Here is a 13,341-nt window from a genome sequence, read left to right on the forward strand (position 1 = left end):
TTTCCTCCCGATAATACCTCTGCAAACAAGCCACACCTGGGCAAGAGTATCTCATATCATCAGGGTTAAAAGCAAGAGTATCCCCTATCATGTTTTTTCCCTGTCTTTTCCTTTGGCCTTGTTCTTACCTGCAAGATAAAAAGAAAGAGAACAATCAGTCAGCACTTGGAATCAAGTTTCCAGTCAGGAACTGATTGCCTTGGAACCCCTTGCCTGATTACTTACTTGGCATTGCTCTTAAGTACTCATCTTCAACATCTTATGCTTCAAGAGAAGATATCACATCTGCCTAAGGAACAGATAGGGCAAGGGAGAAGGATACAAGGAAGCATGTGGAGACAAGCGTAACAAAACACGTGCCGATACATCCACTACTTTGTCAACAGTAAAAGTACCCCATATCATCAGGGTCGAACGTACTCTAGATTTGATGGACTTGTTTTGACCTTCAAATTCTTGAGTCGGCCTTATACTCTAGAGGAAACCAGAAAACCCTCGGGCCCAGTTCAAGGATAAGCCTGTGGAAAGTTACTTCTTCAAAAGCAAAAGTATCTCATATCATCTCTTCTCCATTTGCTTCTCCTTATCCTTGTTGTTGTTTACGACACAAGGAGAATGAGAACAATCAACTGGAAGCCGAAGTCGAACCTCCAGTTCCGGTTCCTTGCTTGGAAGTTTGATTGCTTACCTTGTCTTTTACCTCATTCGGCAAATCTCCTAGCTCGACGACTTGGGGGACTCCTATTATAGGGTTTGTATCGCACTTGATCAAGCCTAAAATTACAAGCAAGTTTCAAGTGAAATTGATACATTACCTTGTGCATCTTCATTGGTTAAATATACCACCCCTGGATGGAGGAAAAGTACTTCCAGAGAAGATGCCACATCTATATATGAGATAGATAAGGCAAGTGAAAATGATACCACACTTCGGTACTTAGAAGTTTCGTGATTACTCAATGGCTTGGATCTTGCAAGTCCTTAACCGAGGAGCTTCCCTCACTCGGGAATTTAGAGGAGCATTGTTTGTACAATTCTTGACCAATCCCGAAACTACTGAGTACCAGTCAACGTTATACCATCAAGGACCCAAAAGAGTTTACCTCCAACCAGGAGGCTAATCACAGTGCGACACGTGTTGACATCAGAAGCCAATCATAGCGCGACACGTGTCAACATCAGAAGCCAATCACAACATGACACGTGTCAATGTCAGAATGAAACTAGAAACTCTCTTCTATAAATAGAGATCATTCTCTAACAATATTTCCTAATGTCATTTGTACTAAACCATTCACTAGTACTCACAAAATGAGAGCTTGAACCTATTTACTTGTGTAAACCCTTCACAATTAATGAGAACTCCTCTACTCCGTGGACGTAGCCAATCTGAGTGAACCACGTACATCTTGTGTTTGCTTCCCTGTCCCTATCCATTTACATACTTATCCACACTAGTGACCGGAGCAATCTAGCGAATGTCACAAACTTAACACTTTTTGTTGTACAAAAGTCCTCACTGATTTTGTGCATCAACAGAAAGTACACACGAGATCACTTTGGCCAAATTGAGAACACGGGAACCAAATTGACCTGATAGGATAAACATAGGAACTATTTTGACATTTAAGCATGAAAAAAACTACTACAGAAATGAAGTTAACATCAACGTCACATTATTGCTAAGTTAGCAACTGTTCACATTCTCACAATGCCTTTCATGTATGAAGCATATGTGTCCGTTAGGCTCACACATGAACTAACACACTATGATACCATGAATAAAATTGTGGTTCTACACTAAAATCAATTGGCATAATTTTCCAAACAAATAAAAAATACTTAAAAAACTAATAAAGAAAATAGAGTACGAATAATACATCTTTATCATAAAAATGAATAATACATCTTTATCATAAAAATGAATAATACATCTCTGTCATATAAACAAATAAAAAATGCTGCTATATTTTTAAAACGAATGATGAAATAATTGATCAATCAAGACCCAAATTTCAAAATTTGAGTAAAACAAATCATTGAAACATGTTTTAAAGTGAAAAAAAAAAACCTACTTACGTGACATATTCCTTTGATATATTTGATGAAATGTTGACAAAATGTGGATTAGGAGTCTGATGACTTTTGAACAAAAACAATAAGAGCGAGAGGAGCATGTATCAAAGTATGCTTCTGTTCTATGATTAGTCTTAAGCTAGGTTTATAGAGAAATAAGCAAGCAACAAAATGGGTAAGTTGTTTTTAATTAGTTTTTTAGTTGAATTTGGATTTACGTTTGACTACCAATAGAGGGAAAAGTAAAACAAATTGGAAAGTTTTTCTTTTTCTTTTTTCGGAAATTGGAAACTACTTAAAACCAAATTACTCAATTTTCATTTAATTAGTTTCTTATTTGATTTTGGATGTGGTTTTGGATTTTGTGAATTTTATTTGATTTAATTACTTCAATAGAATGAGAAACTTAGAGTGTGACGGCTACACCACCACTTAATATTACTAATAAACGTCTTATAATATGAGTGTATGACAAAATTGTTATATCATAAACCAAGAGTATGATATTAAATAGATTAAGTATTATACCATGAGTGAATTAATTATATGGGTAAATGGATTCAACTACTTATCTCTAATTTTCTTGCTAAAAGATTCCAATTCTATGTTCGATAACTATAATTCAAAGCCTCGATTGTTGCTCTTGCATATTAATGTGGAGTTGTAGATGCAGTCGTTGGCAAAAGCAAATAATAGGTTGTGTTTCATATGCAAATAATTATTGTGTTTCAAAATCTAATTCAAGTCACTCATTGAATCCAAATGCTGCAACTGTAGCTCTGCTTCAATTAGTAAGAGAGATAGATGTGCATTTGAACTTTGAATTAGAGTTATCTAAAAATAGAATTGGGATTGTTTTAACAAGCAAGTTGGAGGCAAAGAGTGTCAAAATTAAATGTCTATATCACCCTTTATTTAACATTTCTTTGACAAAATAGACGAAAATAGACGAAAATAAAGTAAATTGAGACCAAAATAACAGTTTTATGAGCCAAAGTGAGACAAGACCATTCCCATAAGAAATATGTTAGAATCAAGGTTTAAAATATCGATATTACCCCCATATTTCTATCGAAATTTCCGTGTTTTTGGACTACCGATATTTCCGATATCATCGATATTTTAGACCTTGATAGGAACTCTATGTGGTGCTAAGTCACTCGTGCATCTTACCATGCAATGTATGAAGTGTAAAATATTACACTAATTCACTATATATAAATGATTATGGTTTGTTTAAATTTTTTTCATTAATTACTACATATTTTTTAGACTCACAATGTTTGCCAGCTAGCTATATAATCAACTTAAATCAGTTAAATCCATCATGCAATAAATTTCCTTCTAATTTTTTTGTGATAAACTAATAGATAATTGACTAAATAAACATCCTGCAAAGTTTAATAAAAATTTTCATGTTTTTCTTACAATTTCTATGGTTTTTATTCAATTTTTATCGATATCGATAATATCCCAATATTTCCATCAAAATTTTTATGATTTTAGACTACCAATATTTCCGATGTAATCGATATTTTATAGATGGTTAGAATGTACTTGAACAACCTGACCTTTTGCCGACACGATCCGCAACAGCCCACTAATTTAAAAAACAAACCCAAAATCTGATCTCTTCCCAGCGGCTCGGACCCAAACCAACACACGTTTCTGGCATTTGCGCGATTAGAACCTACACTCTCTTTCTTACCAAAACCCTAGTCCCCCAAATTTGATCCCAATCAATCACAGCCATGGCTCGTCACAGAGACGAATATGACGACGAGATGGGCCCCGATGAAGAGGAAGAATACGAGCCCGACCAAGCTATAGACGAGGATGACGAGGAGGAAGAGGAGGAGGAACGAGGAGGGGGACGACAGCGGTCCGGTCAGAAGCGGAGGAGATCGGATTTCATAGACGATGTAGCAGAGGAGGACGATGACGAGGAGGAAGAGGAGGACTATGAGGATGACGAGCCTTATGGTGGTGGTGGTGGTGGTGCGAGTCGTAAGCGGAAGAATAAGAGGCCCTCTGGCTCGCAGTTTCTCGACATCGAGGCCGAGGTCGATACCGATGAAGAAGAAGAAGACGAGGAGGGCGAGGACGGTACGCTTTACTGTTCCTTTTTCTACTCTTGTTTTGTTTAGTTATTAAATTTTTTTGTTGGGATTTTACAGAAATTTTTTTGCTTTTTATCGAGATTTAGGGTTCTGAATTTGGACTGGGTTGGAAGTTAGGTTCTAAGCTATTTGGGGATTAATGAATGTAGTAGAGTTTTTAGGCGGTGAATGCTGGTAATGAATTGTAATTGATTTGGGAATTGTAGTGTATTAGTATTGTGGGAATCCTTTAATTTTGGGTTCTTCCAAGTTTCAAGACTGAACAATGTCTTCATTTTGTCCTTATAATAGTTCTCATTTAAATTTGAACTACTGTTGTTCCATACGAAAGTGATTTTTTGTTTTAATCACGTCAATTGATAGATTGGTTTGCTGGGATGTGTTTTCATCCGTAGTTATAGTTTTCTTCGTTTTCCTTTGGTTAAGCTTTTATTGTTATATGAGTGTATTTGAAGTCTTTGGCCCTTATAAATAATCATATGATTCTCCTTGTTCGTCGGATATCGAAGTAAAGGTGCAAAATGGTATCATTATAAGGAGAAATGAGTTTGGCATCATTCATGCTTACTTTGCTGGAGTTATTTTTCTGTGGTCCCTGTAATTGCAGAGTGATTTTCACTGAATAATATCTGCTAGTTTTTATGAGTTATGTCGTGTATTGTGTTTCTTTTTAAAATTAGTTGCCATATTGTTTGGGATTTGATCCTCTAGATGACTGCCTTGCAAAGTCACTATCAATATTATAAAAGATTAGGAACTGTAATGCAAGAGGTCTATGGGAAGGACTCAATTCTTAGGAGGCATGTGAACTCTTTGTCCAATTTCCCTTCCTCTACACCGGGAGCTGAAGTATACACCAGTAGCCCTGAAATTTGTTTAGAAACTCATGTTCTTGATAGATTAGGTTATAGGGCTACATTTCAAAAATGTCTAGACATTTGAGTATGTCTACAGATGAACTTTGGCCGTTTATTTATTTATTTTTGATGAAAAACTTTGGCATTTATTTAGTTTTCTGTGTTGGGGGTTTGTTTGGCATGAAACGATCAGAAAGCAAACTTGTCCTTTTGCTAGGAAGTTGGTAAATAGGTGTTATGGGGTGATGGCTTTCACTTGAGTAATGGAGGGACAAGTGTCTCATAATATGTCACAATTAATAATGCTATGTATGTTCCTGTTAGAATCAAATATAAAATAAAAAAGTGCTGTTGAATTCAACTTTTTCCCCCTTATTCTCTTCAGTTTGAAGTAATTTTCCATGGAATTCGTGTCTTCCATTCGATTCACGTCGGGTTCAAAACCCAACCCCCGTTTTAAGCCGACCCCACTTAGTGGGAAAAGGCTTTGTTGTTGTTGTTGTTGATTTCAATTGATTCTATGTAGTTTTTTTCTTTTCTTTTTCAAAGGTTTATAGAACAGTTGTAATTATCTCTTCAGGTGTGCATGATGATTATTTTCCACTTTAGTTCGATAGGGATGTTAAGTAAATAAGAAATCATGGTGATTTTTATTCCATTCCTGTGTATGGGTGATGATCGTTGAAGTGTCTTTGTGCAGACTTTATTGCTGATAATGCACCTGATGTACCTGAAGATGAGGATGGTAGAAGGATGCGTCATCGTCCGTTGATGCCACAAGAAGATGAGCAAGAAGATTTTGAAGAGATTGCGAAAAGTATTCAAGCGCGGTATGCGAAGTCAAGTCATACAGAGTATGATGAAGACACCACTGATGTGGATCAGCAAGCACTTTTACCTTCTGTTAGGGACCCAAAGTTGTGGATGGTGAAATGTGCGGTATGATTATTTCTAGTAGCATGATAAGGTCATGGTTCCTATTTTTTAGGGAACACTGATTATATATGTGCTTATGCTCATCAGATTGGCCGTGAGCGGGAGGTAGCTGTTTGCTTAATGCAAAAGTATATTGATAAACCTGAACTGCAGATCAGGTCTGTTATTGCTCTTGACCACCTTAAAAACTATGTATACGTTGAAGCGGATAAAGAAGCTCATGTGAGGGAGGTATGCTTTTGCTGGTATATGCATAAATTTGTGATGGTTTATGTACCCACAATTCCACAGAAGGCTAAATTAGACATTTGTACCATATAGAAGTTCTTATTGTTTGGTTATTGTATTTGTTTTGGTTTCAGGCTTGCAAAGGTCTGCGCAATATATTTGGCCAGAAAATAATGCTTGTTCCAATTAGAGAAATGACTGACGTTCTTTCTGTTGAAAGCAAGGCTATTGATCTCTCTAGGGATACATGGGTCAGAATGAAGACTGGTACATATAAAGGAGACCTTGCTCAGGTAGGGATGGTATTTTTTCTTACAGTTCCTGCGATTCTTTGTCTAACTGCTAAGTTTATTTTCTATAGGTTGCGGATGTGGACAATGTGCGGCAGAGAGTTACAGTTAAACTAATTCCAAGGATTGATTTACAAGCTCTTGCAAATAAAATGGTAAAGTTTATCGCATATTTTGTTGAGTCTGTCCAAGTCTTTTGTGTGTACATGTGCAATTTTTTTATTTTCATTCCTGTTTTATCTATTTATTGAGGTACACTTTCCCATCAAATTGATTCTTGGAATTATCTTCGTTTGTGATATTTCCACCTCTCCATAAGCATGTATTATCCAATCTCATTGATCCGGGTAATTTGAGATGACTTGTTTATGACACAGGATGGCAGAGAAGTTGTGAGAACAAAAGCATTTGTTCCTCCTCCACGTTTACTAAATATTGAGGAAGCCAGGTAATGCTGTAAAATTTTCTTACAACGTTATCTCCAGTCAATGTATTGTTAGATTAACTTCTTACACCGTCCCTTTTAAACTCTTTTCAGGGAACTGCATATTCTTGGAGAGCGTAAACAAGATCGGATGACTGGTGATTATTATCAGACAATTAATGGCATGATGTTTAAAGATGGTTTCCTGTATAAAGCAGTATCAATCAAATCAATTAGTACTCAGAACATACATCCAACTTTTGACGAACTTGAAAAATTTCGGAAGCCCAGCGAGAATGGTGATGGAGATATTGCCAGTCTGTCAACTTTATTTTCAAACAGAAAGAAGGGACACTTTCTGAAGGGTGATGCAGTTATTGTTGTCAAGGGAGATCTAAAAAATTTGAAAGGATGGGTTGAGAAAGTTGAGGAGGAGACTGTTCATATTAGACCCGAAATGAAGGAACTCCCAGTAAGTACTTTTTGTGGTGTTTTTTGATGTGATATTTACATTAGTTTTCAATATTCCTACTTATCTATTGATTTAGTGTTGTGGCGACTTGTTCTTACTGGGGATTTGATTTTCCAGAGAACACTTGCCATAAATGGAAAAGAGCTTTGCAAATACTTTGAGCCTGGGAATCATGTGAAAGTTGTATCTGGCACTCAGGAAGGTGCAACTGGTATGGTTGTTAAGGTTGAGCAGCATGTTCTCATTATCTTATCTGATGTAACGAAAGAACATGTGAGTATTGTTTTCCTCTGGTTTTTCTAGGAGCAAAGTCATGGACTTCAGTAATAGTTTTCTTGTAAAATAGTAATGAGGAATTTAAATGATTTTTCTTGTTTGAAGATCCGTGTGTTTGCTGATGATGTTGTGGAGAGCTCTGAGGTGACATCTGGTATTACCAGAATTGGGGCGTATGAGCTTCATGATCTCGTGCTACTAGAGTGAGTTGCTATTCCATGGTGACCAGTCATCTGTACTTTATCATGCTTAATTTTTAACTTGAATTTGCCTTTGTTGTGATGCAGTAACAATAGCTTTGGTGTAATCATACGTGTAGAAAGTGAAGCATTTCAGGTATGCACTCTTTGTATATTTTTGACAAACATTTCAGGTATTTAATCTCAATATATAATTTATCTCATGCTCTCTCTTTGTGTGTTTCATTATTATTACCTGTTTCCAGGTTCTTAAGGGAGTTCCTGATAGACCCGAGGTTGCCCTTGTCAAGTTAAGAGAGGTCAAATGCAAGATTGAGAAAAGTTTTCCTGTGGAAGTTAAGTATAAACACAAAGTATCTGTGAAGGATGTTGTGAGGGTCATTGATGGCCCTTGCGAGGTGAGACGGTCTATATTACATGTTTGGTTTACCTCATTTTTATATTTTGTTAATCTCAGTCTATATAATCACTGCTTTTGGCATGATAGGGGAAACAGGGTCCTGTGCAACACATATACAGGGGAGTCTTGTTCATTTTTGATCGCCATCACCTGGAGCATGCAGGCTTTATCTGTGTTAAGTCTCATAATTGTGCTCTTGTGGGAGGTTCACGTGCTAGTGGTGATAGAAATGTAAACCCTGTGTTCTATTTTTTTGTAGATTAGAACTCTTTATTCTTTTTAGTTAGTTCTGATTCTTGATACTTTCCACTCCAATGTCTAACCTACAGGGTAACTCAAATTCAAGATATGATCACCTCAGAACTCCTCCTCGTGTTCCTCAGTCCCCGAATAGGTTTTCTAGAGGAGGCCCTCCATCTAACTGTATGTTCCAGATGTTTAGTGCTCGCTGCTCTCTAACTTTTCATATAATGCCCAAACCCGCTTTCTCCTTCTTATGACATTGTCTATATATCTCGAGCTATATTTTATTGAAAATTTTTGGACTTCCATGGTCCAGATGGAGGAAGGAATAGAGGTGGACGAGGGCATGATGGCTTGGTTGGGACTACAGTAAAGATTCGCCAGGGTGCCTATAAGGGCTATCGTGGACGTGTTGTTGAGGTTAAGGGACCAAATGTACGGGTTGAGTTGGAGTCTCAAATGAAGGTTGTTACAGGCAAGTCTGTAGGATTTCTGGTCTCCTTGGTTATTTATGTTCTTTCTGGGCCATAACACTTCTGTTATGCTTGCAGTTGATCGAAATTGTATTTCTGATAATGTGACTGTTACCACACCATATCGGTAATTATACATTTCACTTTAGTTCTGTTTCTCTGTGTTTAGCTTATGTTTTTTTTTTTTCTTTTTTCCTACTCTAATATAGCTGTGTTCCAGTGATACATCTCGCTATGGTATGGGAAGTGAGACTCCTATGCATCCTTCTCGAACTCCTCTCCACCCATATATGACTCCTATGAGGGATGCTGGAGGTTTGTTATCTTAATTCCTGTGGTTGACATTCTTTTTTATAATTAAAATGGAATCTCTTGTTGGAGGTCTGGTATTTACTTCATTTTTGGGACCATATCTTATTTGGCAGTGACATTATTGGACTGATATATTTATTTATCTTATGTACTCCTTGCAGCAACACCTATACATGATGGCATGAGGACTCCTATGCGTGACCGAGCATGGAATCCGTATGCACCTATGAGTCCAGCTAGGTTTGTGCCCGAATAACTTTTTCTTTATTTATTTTGAAATTTAGTTGAAGAAATAAATTCTGCCAAATATAGTTCATTATAGTGGGTTAAAGATAAAGATAGAGTTAATATCAGTGAAATGGAAATCCTCACTTGTATTGAGAATGTACTGTTTTTTATTTTATTTTGTTGTATACGCGAGTATGATCATTTCAGATAATCATTGTATCATCACCAATATTTGTAGTGACATGTTTCATTATTGTATTATGAATGCAAGAGAACAACTTAGGTATCTCATTGAAAAGGAAAAACAAATTAGATCTGTAGCAAAGGTTTGAAAAATGTAGATAGGAAAAGTTGGACCTTTAAAAAGTGGAAGAAGTTCTAGATTGTGCTCTTAGAGGAGAATGCTGGTGTGGGATAATTAAGTGACATTTGAGAATCCAAACCAAGCCCTAGTGTATCGGATTTTGTTTCAGTCTGATATTTTCATTAGAAAATTTTCATGAACATTTTTATTAATCATCTAAGTTCTATGTAGACTTCAATATAAAGACAAACTAGGGTGCAGCTAAAACTGATGAAATTGCAGGGACTTTAACCAAACAAATTCATCGGTTCTATTTTAACCTTTTTCATGTCATGGTAATCTGTTACACATGTACATTATCTTGATGCAAGCATGATGTACATTTTCAAAATGTCGTATCTGTGTTACAGATGCATTATCATTATGCAATATAATGCACATTTTTGTATCAGGATAAGGTTTTTAGCATGCATACATTGTTTCAGTTATCTTATATATTGGTATCATAATAGGTCTTGACTGGAAAAAAAATATACTTCTGTATGAAAGTGGGAGTAGGATTTTGGGCTTAAACAGGTTGCTTGAGTTTCGGAACCAGTAGCAATAAGATTTTATGGCTGTCCTGGATAAACTTGAGAGCTAATGTTTTCTGAAAGTAAATGGGGGTTTATAGTGGTTTAAACAGGAAGAGATGCCTCAAAAAAATAGGGTAAGAAAAGGGCCTCATTTGGGGTTGCAAATAGACAACACTAGTAAGTAGGAAAACAGAGGAGAATAAAGAAACAGCATGCACTCAAATTTAACCCTCAAGGGAGAAACAGAGAAACCTTAATCATGTTGATTGCTCACCCACTGGATTTCATTAATTAAACTCTATTATCTAGTGCTCATAAGAATCAGATTTGGACTAGGGCTCTAAGATGGATATGTTTCTAACCAACCACTTCTCATTGAATAATCGTTATATCTTCAACTACTCAAGATTTTTTTTTTTATTTAGTCAAGCAAGTGCCTTGTGGCCAAGTGTGCTTTCATTGCTGCTGATGTTTCTTTGATATTTGATGGTGAGAAAATCAGGGATAACTGGGAGGAAGGAAACCCTGCTTCTTGGGGTGCTAGCCCACAGTATCAGGTCAGTATGAATGCATATGTGTTCTCAGTTTGGGTAGGTAGGGGTTTATTCCTTTTCTGCTTAAGTAGCTGGAATTTGTTGGATTTCAGCCAGGAAGTCCTCCTTCGCGAGCGTATGAAGCACCAACTCCCGGTTCTGGTTGGGCTAACACTCCTGGTGGAAATTACAGTGAAGCTGGCACACCGAGGGACAGTAGTTCTGGTTATGGTACGTTTAGTTTTTGTTTCTTTGAAACAAATTTTGTTAAGACAAGTTTTTCATTTTTATATCCCTTTAGTTTCTCTTATTTTTATTATTTAATAGTTTATTTTATGTCCCTCTTGCAGCAAATGCTCCTAGCCCTTACTTGCCATCGACTCCAGGTGGCCAGCCTATGACACCAAATTCGGCATCCTATCTTCCTGGAACTCCTGGAGGGCAGCCAATGACACCAGGCACTGGTGGTCTGGATATGTTGTCTCCTGTTATAGGTTCGCGTCTCAGTTTTTCTATTTTAATTCGATCACAATGCTGAATTAAACTCTTATTTCCCCTCTTGTGAACTGGTTGCTAATCCACCCACTTTTAAGGGCCTGGCTTAAGTCTAAGCCTAGGTGGTAGTGGTATGTCTCCTTAAACAAATAACGACATCAGGAATTGTCGTTGGTGCTGGAGGGTTTGGCATCCTAGAGCTCTTTAGGGAGGCTGACCTAGGAGTTGGAAATTTTCATCGGATAATCTTTTGGAAGATTCTATTTAAAGTTTTAAACTAAGAAATAGTTGCTTGGCCCTCATTTGTTTGCTCAAATGACTCTTTGGTCAACTGTCTTTTTTGTCTTAGTTCACAATCAAAATAAAAGATAAAAAATGTCACCAAGGACAAATGACTGGGCTTGGCCATTCAGCCATGGTGCTGTGAAAGTGTTTGTTACAGAGGCCAATGCCTAGCGCTTGCTTCATTGGACAAGATTGTTGGTGGCTAGGGTGAGGATGAGAGGAGGGGTGGATAAGTTTGTCTTTTTTCATATTTGTATTTTGATTGTAAGGGTGTAAAGTTGGATTTAAGGATCGAAAGAAGAAAACTTATGTGCTTAAACGAAACCACCCAAATCTGTAGAAGGAATATTATTATCATGGTGATTTAGTACAATGGAGGAGCAAAAGTAAAAAAGAAATAAAATCTTTAGAGAAAGAAAAGCTAAAAACAAAATGTTATCAAACATTCCCTAAATTTTGATGGCCTGTGATTTTTTTAGTGCCTAAAAGTGTCAGTCAGAATGAGGAAGTGGCCTATTTATTTTGAGCTTGTACAAATGTGGGAAGAAAAAAAAAATTCCTATGTCCTCGCTTGGTTTGTGAAATGGGTTGTTTGGAAATGTAATTCGTATGTCCAATCTTGGGGTACGGAAATGAAAGACTCCCATGTTTGTGAATGTATTTATCACACACGTTTATATGTAAGTTCTTGGCTTTGCTAGAGTTCTATACCCCTCTTTTGAGTTCTAATCTTACATCTTCTAGCAGGTGGGGACAGTGAAGGACCGTGGTTCCTCCCAGACATATTGGTCAATGTCCGCAATTCTGGAGAGGAAACTACTGGAGTTGTGAGAGAAGTGCTTCCGGTATGTCATTAAACTATGCTCCAAATGTTTGAATTTTTATGATGTTTACCAAGTATAATGATATTTGGACGTGCAAAGGAAATGTACATTACGGGTTTTGGTGATTTCTACAAACTATTATCTAAGTGGTTTTACGTTCACTTCTAAATCTTGTTGAGATATAAAGAGTAGTCTATGAAACTGTTTTGGTTTGTTGTTTCGGATGTCCCTTCATATGTTATCTATCAACTGCCCGGGTTTTGTTGGAGGATAAAGGAACTATGGAAATTATGAATGATGGTGCTGGGGCAATGTGCTGCTATATCTATCATATTGTAGTTGATGTTTCTGATGCTAGGATGATCTTGTTCCGATGTTTATCATCGGAATAGTTACTAATAGAAATACTGTTCAAGTACCTGTGTAATTATAGGAGATACTGAGTACAATGTTTTGTGGTTCAGGATGGCTCGTGTAGGGTAGCTATTGGGTCGGGTGGCAATGGGGAAACTATAGTGGCACTTCCTAATGAAATGGAGGCAGTGGTACCGAAGAAAAGTGATAAGATAAAGATCATGGGCGGGTCACTACGAGGAGCGACCGGTAAGCTGATTGGTGTTGATGGCACAGACGGAATTGTGAAGGTAGATGACACTCTTGATGTTAAGATATTAGACTTGGCTATTTTGTCGAAACTTGCTCAATCGTAATTTGGAGCGAAGGAATAAAATTTCAACATGTAAATTATCATTGAGTTTTGTAATATTTTTCGTTTTGGGAAGCAAAGGTT

General features: G+C 36.9%; 1 protein-coding gene across 1 annotated transcript; it reads left to right on the forward strand.

Annotated features, from left to right (window-relative positions):
• The first annotated feature begins 3,667 nt into the window (after positions 1-3,667).
• LOC103409574 (putative transcription elongation factor SPT5 homolog 1) lies at positions 3,668-13,337 on the forward strand. The gene is made up of 22 exons (XM_029101841.2): positions 3,668-4,182; positions 5,754-5,992; positions 6,077-6,220; positions 6,352-6,510; positions 6,579-6,662; positions 6,885-6,955; positions 7,046-7,403; positions 7,521-7,676; positions 7,785-7,882; positions 7,967-8,015; positions 8,125-8,277; positions 8,367-8,510; positions 8,609-8,702; positions 8,839-8,997; positions 9,074-9,122; positions 9,216-9,310; positions 9,469-9,547; positions 10,917-10,971; positions 11,061-11,178; positions 11,298-11,441; positions 12,475-12,572; positions 13,016-13,337. Exons 1-22 carry the CDS (start codon positions 3,828-3,830, stop codon positions 13,259-13,261), a joined length of 3,147 nt encoding a protein of 1,048 aa, XP_028957674.1. The 5' UTR covers positions 3,668-3,827; the 3' UTR covers positions 13,262-13,337.
• The last annotated feature ends 4 nt before the right edge of the window (positions 13,338-13,341 follow it).

Source organism: Malus domestica, chromosome 05 (assembly GCF_042453785.1).
Source record: "Malus domestica chromosome 05, GDT2T_hap1".
NCBI classification, from domain to species: Eukaryota; Viridiplantae; Streptophyta; class Magnoliopsida; order Rosales; family Rosaceae; genus Malus; species Malus domestica.